Below are 19,986 nucleotides of genomic sequence, written 5' to 3'. Positions count from 1 at the left end.
CTCATGACCCAATATCAACATGGGTTTACGAGGGACCGTTCCTGTCAGACTAATCTGATCAGTTTTTATGAGGAGGCAAGTTCTGGACTGGACCAATGAAATGCAGTGGATGTTGTGTATATGGACTTTTCAAAAGCTTTTGATACGGTTCCACACAAAAGGTTGATACATAAAATGAGAACAATGGGGATAGGGGAAAATATATGTATGTGGGTTAAGAACTGGCTCAATGATAGGAAACAAAGGGTGGTTATTAATGGAAAACACTCAGACTGGGTCTCAGTTAACAGTGGGGTACCACAGGGGTCAGACTTGGGCCCGCTGTTTAACATATTTATTAATGACCTTGTAGGGGGGCATACAGAGTAATATTTCAATATTTGCAGATGACACTAAACTCTGCAGGGTAATCAATACAGAGGAGGACAATTTTATATTACATGAGGATCTATGTAAACTATAAGCTTGGGCTGATAAATGGCAAATGAGCTTTAATGGGGATAAATGTAAGGTAATGCACTTGGGCAGAGGAAATAAAATGTATAATTATATGCTTAATTGTAAAACACTGGGCAAAACGGTCACTGAAAAAGACCTGGGTGTATTGGTGGACGACAAGCTCACGTTTAGGCTATGTGCCCACGTTGCAGAAATGAAGCAGAAAATTTCTGCTTCATTTCTGCAAGTCCTCTCCCGGAAAAACGCAGCATAAACGCTGCGGAAAAATCCGCAGCATGTGCATAGAACTTGCGGAATCCCCTTGGGGACCATGGGGAGCGGATTACCTAGCATTTCACAAGCGTTTATGCTGCGGAAATTCCGCAGCATATACGCTTGAAAAACGCTACGTGGGCACCCAGCCTTAGTGGCCAGTGTCAGGCAGCTGCTGCAAAGGCAAATAAAATAATGGGATGCATTAAAAGAGGCATAGATGCTCATGAGGAGAACATAATTTTACCTCTATACAAGTCACTAGTGCGACCACACTTAGAATACTGTGTACAGTTCTGGTCTCCGGTGTATAAGAAAGACATAGCTGAACTAGAGCGGGTGCGGAGAAGAGCGACCAAGGTTATTAGAGGACTGGGGGGTCTGCAATACCAAGACAGGTTATTACACTTGGGGTTATTTACTTTGGAAAAACGAAGGCTTAGGGGTGATCTTATTACTATGTACAAGTATATGAGGGGACAGTACAAAGACCTTTCTACTGATCTTTTTACTCTGAGGCCTGAGACGGGGACAAGGGGGCTTCTTCTACATCTGGAGGAAAGAATGTTTAATCATAATCACAGAAGGGGATTCTTTACTGTAAGAGCAGTGAGACTATGGAACTCTCTGCCGCAGGATGTTGTAATGAGTGATTCACTACTAAAATTTAAGAAGGGCATGGATGTCTTTCTTGAAAAGTATAATATTACAGGTTATATATACTAGATTCCTTGATAGGGCGTTGATCCAGGGAACTAGTCTGATTGTCGTATGGAGTCAGGAAGGAATTTTTTCCCCAATGTGGAGCTTAGTGTTTGCCACATGGGTTTTTTTTTGCCTTCCTCTGGATCAACATGTTAGGCTATGGGTTGAACTAGATGGACTTAGGCTGTGTGCCCACTATGCGTTTTTAATGCGTTTCTACAGCGTTTTTGCAGCTGCGGAAACGCATTAAAAACGCATGGTAAAAGGCCTGCCATGTCCCCCCAATGATAATCCGCATGTGCTGTTCACATGCTGCGGAAATTTCCGCTGCGGATTATCATTGCGGAAAAAAACGCAGCACTACCAATTATTTTGCGGAAATGCTGCGTTTTCGCCGCCATTGACTTGCATTAGAACGCGCCAATTCCGCAAGACTGCATCTGTACTTGCGTAATTGGCGCATTCTAATGTGCGGATGGTACCCGGGGGTAGATCCACACCCAGGGACAATTAAAAAATCTGTAAAAAAAGAATAAAATAAAAAATAAATATATACTTACCTTCCGAAGGCCTGCGCTGCGCTCCTCCTTGCTTCCCGGCACTTTGCAGTGGATTGAAGGACCTGCACTGACGTCGGCAGGTCTTTCAAACCATCGCTGCCTGCACCGAGCGAAGCAAGACAGCGCGGGCCATCGGAGGGTAAGTATATTTTTATTTTTAACCACTCTCTCGGGTCACACTATATAAATCCATGCCGTTTGCATGGATTTATATAGTGTGACCAAGTTGTCGAGCACTTTCCAGGTGATGCTAAAATCGCTTGGAAAGCGCTTGACAACCCGCAGGTGGAAATGCAAGTGAAGAACGCTTCACATCCGCATGTCACTGACAGGAAAAACACATGTACAATCCGCATGTACAATCCACATGTACAATCTGCATGCGTTTTTTCTGCCAGGGAGATGCAGAAACGCTCAGGAAAAATCCGGAGCATTTCTGCATAGTGGGCACCTAGCCTTAAGCTTCCTTCAACCTTAAAAACTATGTTACTATGTTACTTTAGCACCAATTGCCAAGACTCTGGCCATCCAGAGATCCATGGGGCTGCTTCAGTGTCAGGTGACCTACCACCCTTTAGTAATAATACAATATGGTGTCATGGAAGGAGCTGGGCTTGGTTTTTCTCTTTCTGTGACACCAAGGCGCTGAGCTAAGGCTACTACCCTGTATCTCTGCGCATGCGCTTATATATCCCTATCACGGGAGGTCTACATCCCCTCGCACATGCGCTCAGTTGCCTCTGGCTCTGCCAGTAGTAACCATGGTTCCGTTGGCTCGATAATGGCACGATGACACTAGTGAAGCTCCGCCTGTGACCGCTGAACAGACTCCGTCTACTCTCGGTTCCTGCGCTGTCACCAGCCGCCACAGACGCACAGGATGCCGCCGCCGCTGGCGTCTCACGTGTCCTCCGGGGGCTGCCGGACCTGGGGACTCTTAACAAGAATCGTACTGGGCGCCAGACCTCCAATTCTAACACACCGTAAAAGCCATGGCGGGTGAGAGCGTGATGACGTCATTACGTGGGGCCGGCGTGTGCGTAGTAATCCCGTGTCACTTGCATTTGACAGAAAATGTTCTCATAGATGAAACTGTGGTTCCTAGCTGTGCGGACGTGTGGCGCCCCCTGCTGGGCCCGGGTTTATACTGGGCTGTGTCGTTATTGTCAGTACAGGGGCAGCGGAGCACACGTGTACAGTACTCACCCCCGACAAGGGCGCAGACCCTGCCGGCCACCGCTGTGGTCATGGGGAAGAGAAAACCCTGTACTAATAGCTGAGTCCTGTCCACACTACGCCGGTACCGGTAGTTACAAAGAAGCGGTCAGGCCTGATGGATCCGGATGCCTCAGTATAGCAGAGCACAGTTTGAGGGCTATCGCAGCCAAAATGTCTGCAGCCCCATGTACATGCACAGCGCCTCCTCGTGTCACCTACAGGAGCGTCAGCAGCCCCATGTACATGCACAGCGCCCCCTCGTGTCACCTACAGGAGCATCAGCAGCCCCATGTACATGCACAGCGCCCCTCGTGTCACCTACAAGAGTCAGCAGCCCCATGTACATGCACAGTGTCACCTACAGGAGCGTCAGCAGACCCATTGTGTCACCTACAGGAGCGTCAGCAGCCCCATGTACAGGCACAGCGCCCCATCGTGTCACCTACAGGAGCGTCAGAAGCCCCATATACATGCACAACGCCCCCTTGTGTCACCTACAGGAGAGTCAGCAGCCCCATGTACATGCACAACGCCCCATTGTGTCACCTACAGGAGAGTTAGCAGCCCCATGTACATGCACAGCGCCCCATCATGTCACCTACAGGAGCATCAGCAACCCCATGTATAGGCACAGCGCCCCCTCCTGTCACCTACAGGAGCGTCAGCAGCCCCATGTATAGGCACAGCGCCCCCTTGTGTCACCTACAGGAGCGTCCGCAGCCCCATATACATGCCCAGCGCCCCCTCGTGTCACCTACAGGAGCATCAGCAGCCCCATGTACATGCACAACGCCCCCTCCTGTCACCTACAGGAGCGTCAGCAGCCCCATGTACATGCACAACGCCCCCTCCTGTCACCTACAGGAGTGTCAGCAGCCCCATGTACATGCACAACGCCCCCTCCTGTCACCTACAGGAGCGTCAGCAGCCCCATGTACATGCACAATGCCCTCTCCTGTCACCTACAGGAGCGTCAGCAGCCCCATGTACATGCACAACGCCCCCTCCTGTCATCTACAGGAGCGTCAGCAGCCCCATGTACATGCACAACGCCCCCTCGTGTCACCTACAGGAGCGTCAGCAACCCCATGTACAGGCACAGCGCCCCCTCCTGTCACCTACAGGAGAGTCAGCAGCCCCATGTACATGCACAGCGCTCCCTCGTGTCACCTACAGGAGTGTCAGCAGCCCCATGTACAGGCACACAGTGCCCCCTCCTGTCACCTGCAGGAGAGTCAGCAGCCCCATGTACATGCACAGCGCCTCCTCGTGTCACCTACAGGAGCGTCAGCAGCCCCATGTACATGCACAGCGCCCCCTCGTGTCACCTACAGGAGCATCAGCAGCCCCATGTACATGCACAGCGCCCCTCGTGTCACCTACAAGAGTCAGCAGCCCCATGTACATGCACAGTGTCACCTACAGGAGCGTCAGCAGCCCCATGTACAGGCACAGCGACCCATTGTGTCACCTACAGGAGCGTCAGCAGCCCCATGTACAGGCACAGCGCCCCATCGTGTCACCTACAGGAGCATCAGAAGCCCCATATACATGCACAACGCCCCCTTGTGTCACCTACAGGAGAGTCAGCAGCCCCATGTACATGCACAACGCCCCATTGTGTCACCTACAGGAGAGTTAGCAGCCCCATGTACATGCACAACGCCCCATCGTGTCACCTACAGGAGCATCAGCAACCCCATGTATAGGCACAGCTCCCCCTCCTGTCACCTACAGGAGCGTCAGCAGCCCCATGTATAGGCACAGCGCCCCCTTGTGTCACCTACAGGAGCGTCCGCAGCCCCATATACATGCCCAGCGCCCCCTCGTGTCACCTACAGGAGCATCAGCAGCCCCATGTACATGCACAACGCCCCCTCCTGTCACCTACAGGAGCGTCAGCAGCCCCATGTACATGCACAACGCCCCCTCCTGTCACCTACAGGAGTGTCAGCAGCCCCATGTACATGCACAACGCCCCCTCCTGTCACCTACAGGAGCGTCAGCAGCCCCATGTACATGCACAATGCCCCCTCCTGTCACCTACAGGAGCGTCAGCAGCCCCATGTACATGCACAACGCCCCCTCCTGTCATCTACAGGAGCGTCAGCAGCCCCATGTACATGCACAACGCCCCCTCGTGTCACCTACAGGAGCGTCAGCAGCCCCATGTACATGCACAACGCCCCCTCGTGTCACCTACAGGAGCGTCAGCAACCCCATGTACAGGCACAGCGCCCCCTCCTGTCACCTACAGGAGAGTCAGCAGCCCCATGTACATGCACAGCGCTCCCTCGTGTCACCTACAGGAGTGTCAGCAGCCCCATGTACAGGCACACAGTTCCCCCTCCTGTCACCTGCAGGAGAGTCAGCAGCCCCATGTACATGCACAGCGCCTCCTCGTGTCACCTACAGGAGCGTCAGCAGCCCCATGTACATGCACAGCGCCCCCTCGTGTCACCTACAGGAGCATCAGCAGCCCAATGTACATGCACAGCGCCCCTCGTGTCACCTACAAGAGTCAGCAGCCCCATGTACATGCACAGTGTCACCTACAGGAGCGTCAGCAGCCCCATGTACAGGCACAGCGACCCATTGTGTCACCTACAGGAGCGTCAGCAGCCCCATGTACAGGCACAGCGCCCCATCGTGTCACCTACAGGAGCGTCAGAAGCCCCATATACATGCACAACGCCCCCTTGTGTCACCTACAGGAGAGTCAGCAGCCCCATGTACATGCACAACGCCCCATTGTGTCACCTACAGGAGAGTTAGCAGCCCCATGTACATGCACAGCGCCCCATCATGTCACCTACAGGAGCATCAGCAACCCCATGTATAGGCACAGCGCCCCCTCCTGTCACCTACAGGAGCGTCAGCAGCCCCATGTATAGGCACAGCGCCCCCTTGTGTCACCTACAGGAGCGTCCGCAGCCCCATATACATGCCCAGCGCCCCCTCGTGTCACCTACAGGAGCATCAGCAGCCCCATGTACATGCACAACGCCCCCTCCTGTCACCTACAGGAGCGTCAGCAGCCCCATGTACATGCACAACGCCCCCTCCTGTCACCTACAGGAGTGTCAGCAGCCCCATGTACATGCACAACGCCCCCTCCTGTCACCTACAGGAGCGTCAGCAGCCCCATGTACATGCACAATGCCCTCTCCTGTCACCTACAGGAGCGTCAGCAGCCCCATGTACATGCACAACGCCCCCTCCTGTCATCTACAGGAGCGTCAGCAGCCCCATGTACATGCACAACGCCCCCTCGTGTCACCTACAGGAGCGTCAGCAACCCCATGTACAGGCACAGCGCCCCCTCCTGTCACCTACAGGAGAGTCAGCAGCCCCATGTACATGCACAGCGCTCCCTCGTGTCACCTACAGGAGTGTCAGCAGCCCCATGTACAGGCACACAGTGCCCCCTCCTGTCACCTGCAGGAGAGTCAGCAGCCCCATGTACATGCACAGCGCCTCCTCGTGTCACCTACAGGAGCGTCAGCAGCCCCATGTACATGCACAGCGCCCCCTCGTGTCACCTACAGGAGCATCAGCAGCCCCATGTACATGCACAGCGCCCCTCGTGTCACCTACAAGAGTCAGCAGCCCCATGTACATGCACAGTGTCACCTACAGGAGCGTCAGCAGCCCCATGTACAGGCACAGCGACCCATTGTGTCACCTACAGGAGCGTCAGCAGCCCCATGTACAGGCACAGCGCCCCATCGTGTCACCTACAGGAGCATCAGAAGCCCCATATACATGCACAACGCCCCCTTGTGTCACCTACAGGAGAGTCAGCAGCCCCATGTACATGCACAACGCCCCATTGTGTCACCTACAGGAGAGTTAGCAGCCCCATGTACATGCACAACGCCCCATCGTGTCACCTACAGGAGCATCAGCAACCCCATGTATAGGCACAGCTCCCCCTCCTGTCACCTACAGGAGCGTCAGCAGCCCCATGTATAGGCACAGCGCCCCCTTGTGTCACCTACAGGAGCGTCCGCAGCCCCATATACATGCCCAGCGCCCCCTCGTGTCACCTACAGGAGCATCAGCAGCCCCATGTACATGCACAACGCCCCCTCCTGTCACCTACAGGAGCGTCAGCAGCCCCATGTACATGCACAACGCCCCCTCCTGTCACCTACAGGAGTGTCAGCAGCCCCATGTACATGCACAACGCCCCCTCCTGTCACCTACAGGAGCGTCAGCAGCCCCATGTACATGCACAATGCCCCCTCCTGTCACCTACAGGAGCGTCAGCAGCCCCATGTACATGCACAACGCCCCCTCCTGTCATCTACAGGAGCGTCAGCAGCCCCATGTACATGCACAACGCCCCCTCGTGTCACCTACAGGAGCGTCAGCAGCCCCATGTACATGCACAACGCCCCCTCGTGTCACCTACAGGAGCGTCAGCAACCCCATGTACAGGCACAGCGCCCCCTCCTGTCACCTACAGGAGAGTCAGCAGCCCCATGTACATGCACAGCGCTCCCTCGTGTCACCTACAGGAGTGTCAGCAGCCCCATGTACAGGCACACAGTTCCCCCTCCTGTCACCTGCAGGAGAGTCAGCAGCCCCATGTACATGCACAGCGCCTCCTCGTGTCACCTACAGGAGCGTCAGCAGCCCCATGTACATGCACAGCGCCCCCTCGTGTCACCTACAGGAGCATCAGCAGCCCAATGTACATGCACAGCGCCCCTCGTGTCACCTACAAGAGTCAGCAGCCCCATGTACATGCACAGTGTCACCTACAGGAGCGTCAGCAGCCCCATGTACAGGCACAGCGACCCATTGTGTCACCTACAGGAGCGTCAGCAGCCCCATGTACAGGCACAGCGCCCCATCGTGTCACCTACAGGAGCGTCAGAAGCCCCATATACATGCACAACGCCCCCTTGTGTCACCTACAGGAGAGTCAGCAGCCCCATGTACATGCACAACGCCCCATTGTGTCACCTACAGGAGAGTTAGCAGCCCCATGTACATGCACAGCGCCCCATCGTGTCACCTACAGGAGCATCAGCAACCCCATGTATAGGCACAGCGCCCCCTCCTGTCACCTACAGGAGCGTCAGCAGCCCCATGTATAGGCACAGCGCCCCCTTGTGTCACCTACAGGAGCGTCCGCAGCCCCATATACATGCCCAGCGCCCCCTCGTGTCACCTACAGGAGCATCAGCAGCCCCATGTACATGCACAACGCCCCCTCCTGTCACCTACAGGAGCGTCAGCAGCCCCATGTACATGCACAACGCCCCCTCCTGTCACCTACAGGAGTGTCAGCAGCCCCATGTACATGCACAATGCCCCCTCCTGTCACCTACAGGAGCGTCAGCAGCCCCATGTACATGCACAATGCCCCCTCCTGTCACCTACAGGAGCGTCAGCAGCCCCATGTACATGCACAACGCCCCCTCCTGTCATCTACAGGAGCGTCAGCAGCCCCATGTACATGCACAACACCCCCTCGTGTCACCTACAGGAGCGTCAGCAGCCCCATGTACATGCACAACGCCCCCTCGTGTCACCTACAGGAGCGTCAGCAACCCCATGTACAGGCACAGCGCCCCCTCCTGTCACCTACAGGAGAGTCAGCAGCCCCATGTACATGCACAGCGCTCCCTCGTGTCACCTACAGGAGTGTCAGCAGCCCCATGTACAGGCACACAGTGCCCCCTCCTGTCACCTGCAGGAGAGTCAGCAGCCCCATGTACAGGCACAGCACTCCCTCGTGTCACCTACAGGAGCATCAGCAGCCCCATGTACAGGCACATCGCCCCATTGTGTCACCTACAGGAGCGTCAGCAGCCCCATGTACATGCACAGCACCCCCTCCTGTCACCTACAGGAGTGTCAGCAGCCCCATGTACTTGCTCAGTGCCCCCTCATGTCACCTACAGGAGTGTGAGCAGCCCCATGTACATGCACAGCGCCCCCTCGTGTTACCTAGAGGAGCATCAGTATCCCCATGTACAGGCACAGCGCCCCATCGTGTCACCTACAGGAGCGTCAGCAGCCCCATGTACATGCACAGCGCCCCCTCCTGTCACCTACAGGAGCGTCAGCAGCCCCATGTACATGCACAACGCCCCCTCATGTCACCTACAGGAGCGTCAGCAGCCCCATGTATATGCACAACGTTCACTCGTGTCACTTAAAGGAATGTCAGCAGCCCCATGTACAGGCACAGCGTCCCCTCGTGTCACCTACAGGAGAGTCAGCAGCCCCATGTATATGCACAACGTCCCTTCGTGTCACTTACAAGAGCGTCAGCAGCCCCATGTACAGGCACACAGCGCCCCCTCCTGTCACCTACAGGAGCGTCAGCAACTCTATGTACAGTTGATACCAGAAGTTTACATACACTATATAAAAAGACACATATGATGTTTTTCTCAATATCTGACATGAAATCCGAATAATCCTTTCCCGTTTTAGGTCAATTAGGATTACCTTTTTTTTTTTTTTTAATCAAGTAAATTTTTATTCATTTTATAACAGTTGCACATATACAAATAACATTCTCAACCAATGTGTTTAATCCCCTCCCCCATACCCTGAAACCCCCCCTCTATCATATGTTATACAGAATACCGTATCGTAGGTATATGTCCATACAAAACAGAATAAATCAGGCCGATAAAGACCAGTCAAGTCGAAAGGCACAGTGCCGTTTAGCATTTGTTAAAACAATGTGTAGTGATTCCATTATAACTGGTACACATCTAACAAGACCCTATCGAGGCTGATAACTGGTTGTCTCCAAGCCAGAGACCCCATAGTTTATCAAAATATTTCCTTCTATCCCTTTTGAGGTATACCCCTCTTTCCAATGATATAAGGGACTCAACTTGTTTAATAAACTCTGTCTATCGGGGGAGTTGCAGAAATCCAGTTTTTAGCAATCATCACCGCTCTATGCCCAATGTTATCTGCTGGGAGCTGCATATTCAACAAGAGGCGGCACAAATTAATTGCCGTGGATTTGTTGGCCATAAAGCCCGTTTGGTCTGTATGTATCATTTTAGACATAATTCTTGACAGCCTATTAGCTAATATTTTAGCCAATATTTTGATATCCACCGTCAATAGAGAAATAGGTCTATATGACTCAGGAAGCTGAGGATCTTTCCCTTTTTTAGGGATAATAGTAATAATTGCCTCTCTCATGGAAGGTGGTAACGACCTCTCTGCTAGGGAGTGGTTGTATAGTTGTAGCAAATTTGAGAGTAATATCTTGTTAAACCGTTTATACACCTCCGCAGGGAGGCCGTCTACGCCTGGAGCTTTACCACCTGGCTTAGAAGTTAGAGCCTTTTCTAGTTCCTCCAGTGACAGGGGACCATCCAGAGCCCTCCGCTCATCTCCAGACAATGTGGGCAACCTGGCCATTTCTAAGAAATTTTAAATTTCTCCTTCCGGGGGTCTAACATTTGAAGAGTATAATGTCTCATAAAATGAAAGCAGAACCTCCAGAATCTCCCCCGTAGACTCTGGCCAACCCCCATTTTGAGAGCGAAGCTTGTAAATATGGGACGGATCCCTTTGCGCTGCAGTAACAAGAGATAGTAAATGCCCTAATCTTTCACCTTCTTCAAAAAAGGTGATCTCCTGAAAGGCTTTTTTCCTCTCAGATTTTTGCAATACCGTCCGTGTAGCCAGGGACTGGGCTGCTTTAAGCCTTCTTTGATGATCAGGTGTAGGATTATCTATCACATTAATTTCAGCCTGCCTGAGTTCCTGGAATATTGCCTGATCTGTTTTTTTAGTTTTCATTTTGTTCCTAGTTATTTCTCTAATAAATATCCCTCTCACGTAGGCCTTCATAGACTCCCAGACCGTTGGAGTAGATGCTGTTCCATTATTAATTTGGAAAAACTCTTTGAGGTCTACGGCCACTTTTTCTACATTTATGATCTGTAGCCAGAACTGATTTAATTTCCAGAGCCTAGGGGAGTTTAGGCCCAATTTGAGTGAAACCCGAAGAGGACTGTGATCCGAGATAACTCTAAGTAAGTATTGAACATCTACCACTAGGCGATCCATAGCCATATTCCCCAGCGCCAAGTCTATGCATGACAAGGAATTATGTGATGTTGAATAACATGAGTATTGATAGGTATCAGGAAATCTTTTCTCTATAAATCTACTAGTGCAACCTCTTTAATGAAATACCCAAAAGGTGTTATATTCCCTTCTTTTCTAATGGGGTCATGTTTCCCTTTATCCCAATGGGAGTCCATAATGTTGTTAACATCTCCAATAATCAAGAGCGGAGTACCCTGATTACACTCAGATAAAGCTAATATTTTTTGCATAACCTTACCAGAATAAGGAGGCGGGACGTAGACAGAAACTTTGGAGATCACTATATCAGATATCTTACCAGTTAAATATACAAATCGTCCTGCATCTATATCTACTTTAATAAGATTAAACAGTAAAGAAGTGTGAATCATTATAGAGACTCCCCTTGAGTATGACGAGAAGATGGAGTGGTAACTCGCCTGCATCCATCTCTTCTTCATAGTATAAAGCTTCCCTTTTGTGAGGTGTGTTTCTTGCAAACATACTATGGAGGGATTTTGTGACTAAATATATTGAAAGGTCGCTGCTCATTTTGTCCCATCTGAAAAGCCCCTGACGTTCCAGTTTATAATCTCAGTTGTTCCAGACATTATTGCTAGGATCGTATATTGTACTTAAGATCTTGTTGTGAAAGCCATTACATTGTGCCTTTTTAACATGCCAGTACCTCAATGACTCATCCTGTGAATGCCCCCCCATACATAACAAATAACTTTCCCTTCCCCCTCCCCGAACAGGATTACCATAATTTTTAATATTTGCCAAATGCCAGAATAATGACAGAGAGAGAATGTTTTAAGGCATTTTTATTACTTACTGCAAAGTCAAAAGTTTACATACACTAAGATTACTATGCTTTTAAACAATTCTGGACTGCCCATATGATGATGTCATGTGTTTGGAAGCTTCTGATATGTTTTTTGGCAACATCTGAGTTAATTAGAGACACACCTGTGGATGTATTTTAATGCACACCTGAAACACACTGCTTCTTTGTGTGTTATTATGGGACACCCGCGAAAAAGCACCCACGAAACGCGCGTCGAGGCTGTCCTCCACGACAGACACCTGCCCTCATGTGGTCCCCTCTCTACACATGACAATATTTGGGGTGAGTCACCAGTGTCCTGTACATGATATGCACTATGGCAACTGATTAATTGTACAGGTCTATGGTATATGTGATCCCCACACACTTAGTGGTATGTTTATTGTCCATGTATACCACCTCTTTCTGCCCCGTTTTATTTCTCTTTTTTACTTTTACTGTCTCGTTATTATTATTTAATACTTATTACATCCCCTCCTTTCAGGAGGATGTGTGTGTAATACCTGTTTGGTTTATGACATTTTTGTAATTTCTTGTATATATCTATATTACCCTTCTTTTTGGGCTATAGATTAAGTGGGGTTTTCTGATCTGCATGTCTGCACTTTACAATATATACTTTTTGCCATTTATTAATGGAATTTTATATGAATTACTAATAAAAAAATTTGTATGCCAATACACTTGCTTCTTCTCCTGTTTACATACATTTTGTTCGAGTTGGTGACACGGATATAGGGTGTGAGTGGTATTTTCTCCACACCACCTTTGTGTGAATCTCAATATGTGGGCTACTGTGTTTCTCGTCATTATGGGAAAGTCTAAAGAAATCAGCCAAGATATCAGGAAGAGAATTGTGGACTTGCACAAGTCTGGCTCATCCTTGGGTACAATTTCAAGATGCCTGGAGGTGCCTCTATCATCTGTACAAACAATTATACACAAGTACAAACAAGATGGGAATGTCCAGCCATCATACCGCTCAGGAAGGGGCTGGTTCTGTGTCCCAGAGATGTATGTGCTTTTTCTCCGATAGGACAAAAGCAAAAGACCTTGTGAAGATGATGGTGGAAGCTGGTAAGATTGTGTCAATATCCACAGTGAAACGAGTACTGTATCAACATGGGCTGAAAGGCCACTCTGCCAGCAAGAAGCCATTACTCCAAAAGAAACATAAAAAAGCCAGATTAATGTTTGCAAATGCACACAGGAACAAAGACCTTCATTTTTGGAGACATGTCCTGTGGTCTGATGAAACTAAAATTTAACTTTTTGGGCATAATGACCGTTATGTTTGGAGGAAAAAAGGAGAAGCTTGGCAGCCTTAGAACACCATCCCAACTGTGAAACATGGGGGTGGCAGCATCATGTTGTGGGGTTGTTTTGCTGCAGGAGGGAGTGGTGCACTTCACAAAATGGATGACATCATGAGATAAGAAGATTATGTGGCAATACTGAAGCAACATTTCAAGACATCAGCCAGGAAGTTAAAGCTTGGGTGGAAATGGGTCTTCCGAATGGACAATGACCCGAAGCATACTGCCAAAATGGTAACAAAGTGGCTTAAGGATAACAATGTTTTGGAGTAGCCATCACAAAGCCCAGATCTCAATCCTATTGAAAATTTATGGGCAAAGCTGAAAAGGCAGGTGCGAGCAAGACGACCTACAAAACTGGATCAATTACACCAGTTTTGTCAGGAGGAATGGGCCCGAATTCTGAACAACTATTGTGAGAAGCTTGTGGAAGGATATCCCAAACGTTTGACCCAAGTCATGCAGTTTAAGGGCAATGGTACCAAATACTAATGAAATGTATGTAAACTTTTGAGTTTGCAGTAAGTAATAAAAATGCCTTAAAACATTCTCTCTCTCATTATTCTGGCATTTTGCAAATATTAAAAATGATGGTAATCCTAATTGACCTAAAACAGGAAAGGTTTATTCTGATTTCATGTCAGATATTGAGAAAAACATGCAGATGTGTCTTTTTATATAGTGTATGTAAACTTCTGGTTTCAACTGTACATGCACATCTCCCCCTCCTGTCACCTACAGGAGCATCAGTAACCCTATGTACATGCACAGCGCCCCCTCGTGTCACCTACAAGAGCATTTCTCATATCTCAGGCTACATCCACAGGCATAAATACAGAGGGGTCCAGATTCAGCAGATATTGCTGTTTCCACTCTTCTGGGAAGGATTTCTATAGGATTTTGTAGGTGTCTGTGGGAATTGTTGCTCATATAACCATAGTACTTGTGAGATCGGACACTGATGTTGGAGGAGAGGGCCAGGCTCATAGTCTCATATTTTAGTTCATCCCAAAAGTGTTGGATTTGGTTGAGGTCAGGTCCTCCCACATCAAACTCCCAGGGAATAGAGCTGAAGTGACAGAGGCTTCAGATCTACAAACTCATTTGCATACTCATTGTAACTCTGATTTCTTCGTAATGGAGGAACAGACTGGCCATTTAAAGGTATTGCTGGACTTGTCTTTGGAGGGGCTACATGCATAGAACTAGTTTGGGGGGGTGAAATCCTGCTGACAGATTACGTGTAAACTGAGCCAGGGGAACCTGGCTGTGACTGGCTCTTGCTACAATGGCTGTGGTCAGGGCTACCCCCCTAGGGATCACATACTTCTATCATGTGGATAGGTGATTTATGTTTCTGGGACAGCCCATTGAACATGTTGTATTAATTGTGAAAATTAAAGTTGGAATTAAATTTTTTTTCCATTCCCCAAAATGGTGCAGATAAAGACTACAACTCTGCTCTCCGAAAACAAGCCCTCCCGAAAAAGTGAAAATGCTTACTCCGTCTTGTAGGCTCTAAAGGAGCACATGCATAGGTAGCTGCTGGTCAATGCTCCTGACTCCTCCATGAACAGGAACGCTCGGCCGAGTGCTGATTTGTTCTTTATGTTGGTTCCTTATCTCAAAAGAACAAAAGCATCAGCCATTGGAAATCCAACTTTCTGGATCCTTCTTTCCCCCGACATAGTCTGTCGGGGGCGAATCTGGAGGCCCCTGTGCACGTCAGACTGTTGGCCAATGTAGGTTTGGCCAAGTGTAGTCTTGACCTTCTCAATGTGTCAGAGTGACCGTCTCATTTACAGATGCGCTAGTTCTGCTCCCCTTGTTCCTCCTCTACCCTGTAAATTGATAAGGTTTCTGACAATGTTCATGCTGCATGAACCTTGACGGAGGACATGTTTGTAGAGGAGCACAGTGTAGGTTGTCATATAAATTTGTGGTTTATGAATTACTGTTCAACCTTCTTTTCCAAAAACTGAATGCATCTTAGTGGCTTATATGTTTAAAAATCTTCTCATGAAGCTATATTTAACCATTTATTTATTTTTGTTGTTTTTTTTACAGCATTGTCACTCTGTCCTATGATGTGTATGAGGGAAAGGCACCTGGACCTCCCCTTGTCTTGCTTCATGGATTGTTTGGTAGCAAATCTAACTTTCAGGCTATTGCTCGAGCTTTGGTGCGCCGGACAGATAGAAAGGTAAGTGCTTGTCACGTTAGCTTCCAAGTCTCCAGGAGGCCGTTCTCATATTTCAGGTCTGAAATAGGGAATTGCAAAAGGTCCGCAGCATAAATGAACATGATACGGATCTCTTGTCAGTTTGCGCTGTGGATCTCCTTCGCAGCGTGTGTGAGATTTCTTAATATCTCCTGCACTATGCAGGCACTGTACATGTGAATATGCGATGCTGGATTTTTGCACCATGAAGACTTCCCCTAGAATGGCTGGAGAATTCCAAATCTAAGCTTTTATAAATATGTCTTGTGTTTTTTTAATATTATTTTGACACAGTGCAAGAAGATTAAGGTGGCCATACACCTCCTTATAACTATACCTCCCCATGCACATTGTATATTTAGCAGAGCATCGATGGTGAGGGGGGGATAAGCAGCTGGCCGTTGATAACAAAACAATGGGGCTTTCAGATCCACCTGCCCGACCCTTCTTTTCTCGCCGAAACTTCTCTCTGATGACTGTCTGGCTGGTATGAGGACAATGCATAGAAGAACTCGTCTTTCTGCTGCCTTTAGACGAGTAGATAATCATTGAACAAGTGTACATAGGACTGCTGGTTCCCGCTTACCGACCCCATGTAAACATGCCGGTGATCACCTGCCAAACAAGTAAAACTTTTGTTTATGGGGTCATTTATAACATCCAAATAATCTTTGTTATTGGTAGCACATCGCCCCTTGTAAACGGGTAATGTGCTGTTGATAACATAATGCCATCTTTCAGTTCCCATCATTGTTCATAGTCCTGTGTAAACAGGCCAGTAAGTGAGCGCCGAATAACTTCTACGAGGGTCAGTCAATAAGTAATGCCTCCTATTTTTTTCTCCTTTTAATTGGCAAGAAATTCAAATGCAATTACATAGGTTGAAAACCACAACATTAACGATTAATTTGTCACTTTTCAATATAATCTCCATCCATTTCCACAGTCTTGGTCCACCGTTTAACAAGGGCATGTATTCCAGCATGGTAAAAAGCATTCTTGGGACCCACCGTGCACAAACTTTTCTGTATCCCAGTTGTCCAATAATTTTCATCACACTGCCTTTACTGAGGCAGATAATGCCACACAATTCATCTGCTGTCACCCGGCGGTCACCACCAATGATGTCATCGACTCGCTGAATGTTGCTTGGAGTCACTGCGGTTACTGGCCTGCCACTCCGCATTTTGTCAGCCAACGGTGATGGCCCTTCAGCTGTGTTACAGCGACGAACCCATCGTCTAACAGTACTGACATCCACTGTTGCATCACCGGACACATTTTTCAGTCTCTCATGAATTCGAATGAGCGTTTCACCTTCTGCATGCAAGAATTCAATCACAGAACGTTGTCTAATGCGAACATCGATGTCAGCCATTTTGCAAACGGATACAGTCCTGCCACCTGTTGGTGAAGGAAGTTGCAATTGCTGTGGATTGGAGAAGAAGGTTTGAGGAATTGTGCCAAATTCGAATATTTAACATAACTACCTTATTTAAGGCGAAAAAAAATAAGAGGCATTACTTATTGACTGACCCTCGTATATAGTCAGGCGGCAATCATTAATATATATTGACGGGACAAAATTGGTGTGTCTCAATGCACCATTACAATCCACTTAAAGGGAATCTGTCACCAGGTTTTTGCTACCTCATCTGAGAGCAGCATGATATAGGAGCAGAGACCCTGATTCCAGCAATGTATCACTTACTGGGCTGCTTCCTGTAATTTTGATAAAATCACTTCTATCTGCTGGAGATCTAGCAGTTCTCTGAATGCTGATCCCTGTATAACCACACCCACACCACTGATTGGAAGATTTCTGTGCACACTGTGCATAGGCCGAAAGCTGCCAAATAGTGGTGGTGGCAGCCCAGTAAGTGACACATCACTGGAATCAGGGTCTCTGTCTCTACATTATGTTACTCTGAGATTATGTGGCAAATAGCTGGTGACAGATTCCCTTTGAGGAGTATTTATTGCTCTTGTCAGCACTTGTCATAGCTAAAAGGATCCAAATTCTTATTTTACCTCTCTATCAAGTTGACCATCATACTAATATGTTCAGATTAAAACACAGGCAACACTGATACAACTTGGGAGGCTTGACCTTTTAATGTTTTGGACTCGGTATAATTGAAGTCTATGGGAGCATGTATGAAATATGTTTTTCTGTGCTTCAGACGTAAGTCACCAGCCACACAACGTGATCTGAACTCAGACATAAGGATGGCTTTGGTTGGCTTCGGGTCATTTTCTGGATTAAAGGTTAATTGTCAGAAATCAGTTCTTTCCCATCTGTCGCCTTCATATAGTCAAAGACAGACTCAATATGTTTGTGTACCAATAGCTGACAATGTTAAGTATTTGAGGGGTTATTGTTTCTCAAAGGGTAGAACAATTTTATTGCTTTAAACATAGAACTTCTAATAATAACGTCCAAACATCACTCCCCTCTGACCCTTATTGGCGCATAAATCTCTTTAAAATGATATATTTGCCCAAATTCTTATATTCATGTCATTCCTCTCCGGTTATGATTACTAGAGGAACATTTCTCCCATTGGAAAGTTTGGTGTGGACCTTCTATTGGCTTCTCTGATAACATGCTGTTGTAGTCAAATGACCGCTGCGGCCAATCACAGACCCTAGAGAGCCTATGACAGGGAAACGGTGATTTTTTTCACTTCCAGTGCCAGTACAAACCATAGAGCGGCCTGCTCTGGATCCATGGGGCGACAGCAAGTCAGGATGGCAAGTTTTGGTATTTTTACAGAATCCAAGGCCCTGGTCAAGATTGTTTTTAGCCCAGACAACTCTATTAAAGGAAATCCACCAGCAGGTTTTTGATCTGTAATCTGATAGCAGCACTGTGTAGGGGCTGAGAGCCTGATTCCAGTGATGTCACTTACTAGGCTGTGTGTTGCTGTTTCAATAAAATCAGTGATTTATCAGCAGGAGATTATCACTACAGAACTAGGTGTTTCGTGCCTCCCAGTCAACTGCTCTGTGTAACCCCGCCCCCAATGCTGAAAGCTGCCAATCAGTGGTGTGGGCGGGGTTATACAGGGCTCAGTAGTGTGAGCACTGCTATATCTGCAGTGACCAGCAAGTGACACATCACTGAAATCAGGGTCTCTGCACCTACATCAGGCTACTCTCAGATTACATAGAAAAACCTACTAAAATATTTCCTTTAACATTTTTACACCAGGCAATCTCCTGTTATTAGTGTGTATGTATTTTCTTGCAATAGTACTTTTATAAAATAATACAAGTGTGGCATTTGTTGTATTTTCTGCAGGTGCTGACGTTAGATGCCCGCAACCATGGCAGCAGTCCGCATTGCGATCTCATCACGTACCCTGCGATGAGTGGCGATGTGCGGCACCTCTTGCGGCAGTTAAACATTTCCAGTTGTGTCTTAATTGGTCACAGCATGGGAGGCAAGACGGCCATGACCTTGGCACTGCAAGAAGTAAGGAGTACAAATGCAGAGTTTGTCAATATGTTTTGACATAGTTATATGCTGAGGATGTAAATAAAGTGTGCATAAAAAGATAAAAACTACCCAGTGATGGATGATGAGAACACACTTTGATAAAACTCCAGGAGACCATTGTGATCCAAAAACAATGCTGTCCCCATCTGTACTCTGTGTCAAGTATTGCTCTCATCCACATTGTCATGTCACCTTGAGGGCGATGTCCATTTTGTTCTTGTGATGCAGTATAATCTGCAGTTTTACACAACTTGAGACTCCGTGTCAATATGGGATCCATCTTCCGGACCAGAGTGGACCCGTGTCTGATAAACTCTCATTTCTCTCTGCACATTATTTTTATTTAAACAAATTCCAAGGGAAACTGTCAGGTCCATCAACACTATTAACCAGCAGATGTAGGGTTAATTTGCAAGTTAATAGTGTTATGAAGATGCCTGGACTCTGTACCGAAAGTGCGGCACCCAGGAGAAAATTAACTTTATTTCTCCCGGGAGCCACCAGCTTTGTCGTGCCAGCGTGCCCGGGGCAATTTCAGTCACCGCTCACAGCACTGTGAGAGGCAGTTCCCAGAAGAAATAAAATTCATTTTTTCCCAGGTGCTGCACTTTCATTACAGCGGCCAGGCACCTTCATAACGCTATTAACCTGCAGATTAACCCCACATCTCCAGGTTAATAGCGTTCCCTGACCTGACAGGTTCCTTTTAAGATGTAACTAACAAAATCTAGTTAATGCTTTGCTTCTTTTGCGTTCTTAGGAGCTACACACCTATGCATGAATTTTCCTAGTTATCCATTGATTGCCTGCACATGTCT

General features: G+C 48.1%; 1 protein-coding gene across 1 annotated transcript in view; it reads left to right on the top strand.

Annotated features, from left to right (window-relative positions):
• The first annotated feature begins 2,707 nt into the window (after positions 1 to 2,707).
• The window catches only part of ABHD11 (abhydrolase domain containing 11), a 30,820-nt gene continuing 13,541 nt past the window's right edge, over positions 2,708 to 19,986 (top strand). The window contains exons 1-3 of the mRNA XM_073667585.1: positions 2,708 to 2,975; positions 15,513 to 15,648; positions 18,971 to 19,144. Of these exons, the coding sequence (XP_073523686.1) occupies positions 2,857 to 2,975; positions 15,513 to 15,648; positions 18,971 to 19,144 (429 nt within the window). The 5' untranslated portion in view covers positions 2,708 to 2,856. The remainder of the gene's footprint in view (positions 2,976 to 15,512; positions 15,649 to 18,970; positions 19,145 to 19,986) is intronic.

Source organism: Phyllobates terribilis, unplaced genomic scaffold (genome assembly GCF_046119375.1).
Source record: "Phyllobates terribilis strain yellow unplaced genomic scaffold, ASM4611937v1 Scaffold_2__4_contigs__length_985480577, whole genome shotgun sequence".
NCBI lineage: Eukaryota > Metazoa > Chordata > Amphibia > Anura > Dendrobatidae > Phyllobates > Phyllobates terribilis.
The sequence above is the reverse complement of the archived record's forward strand: the minus strand, read 5'-3'. Positions and strand labels throughout refer to the sequence as shown.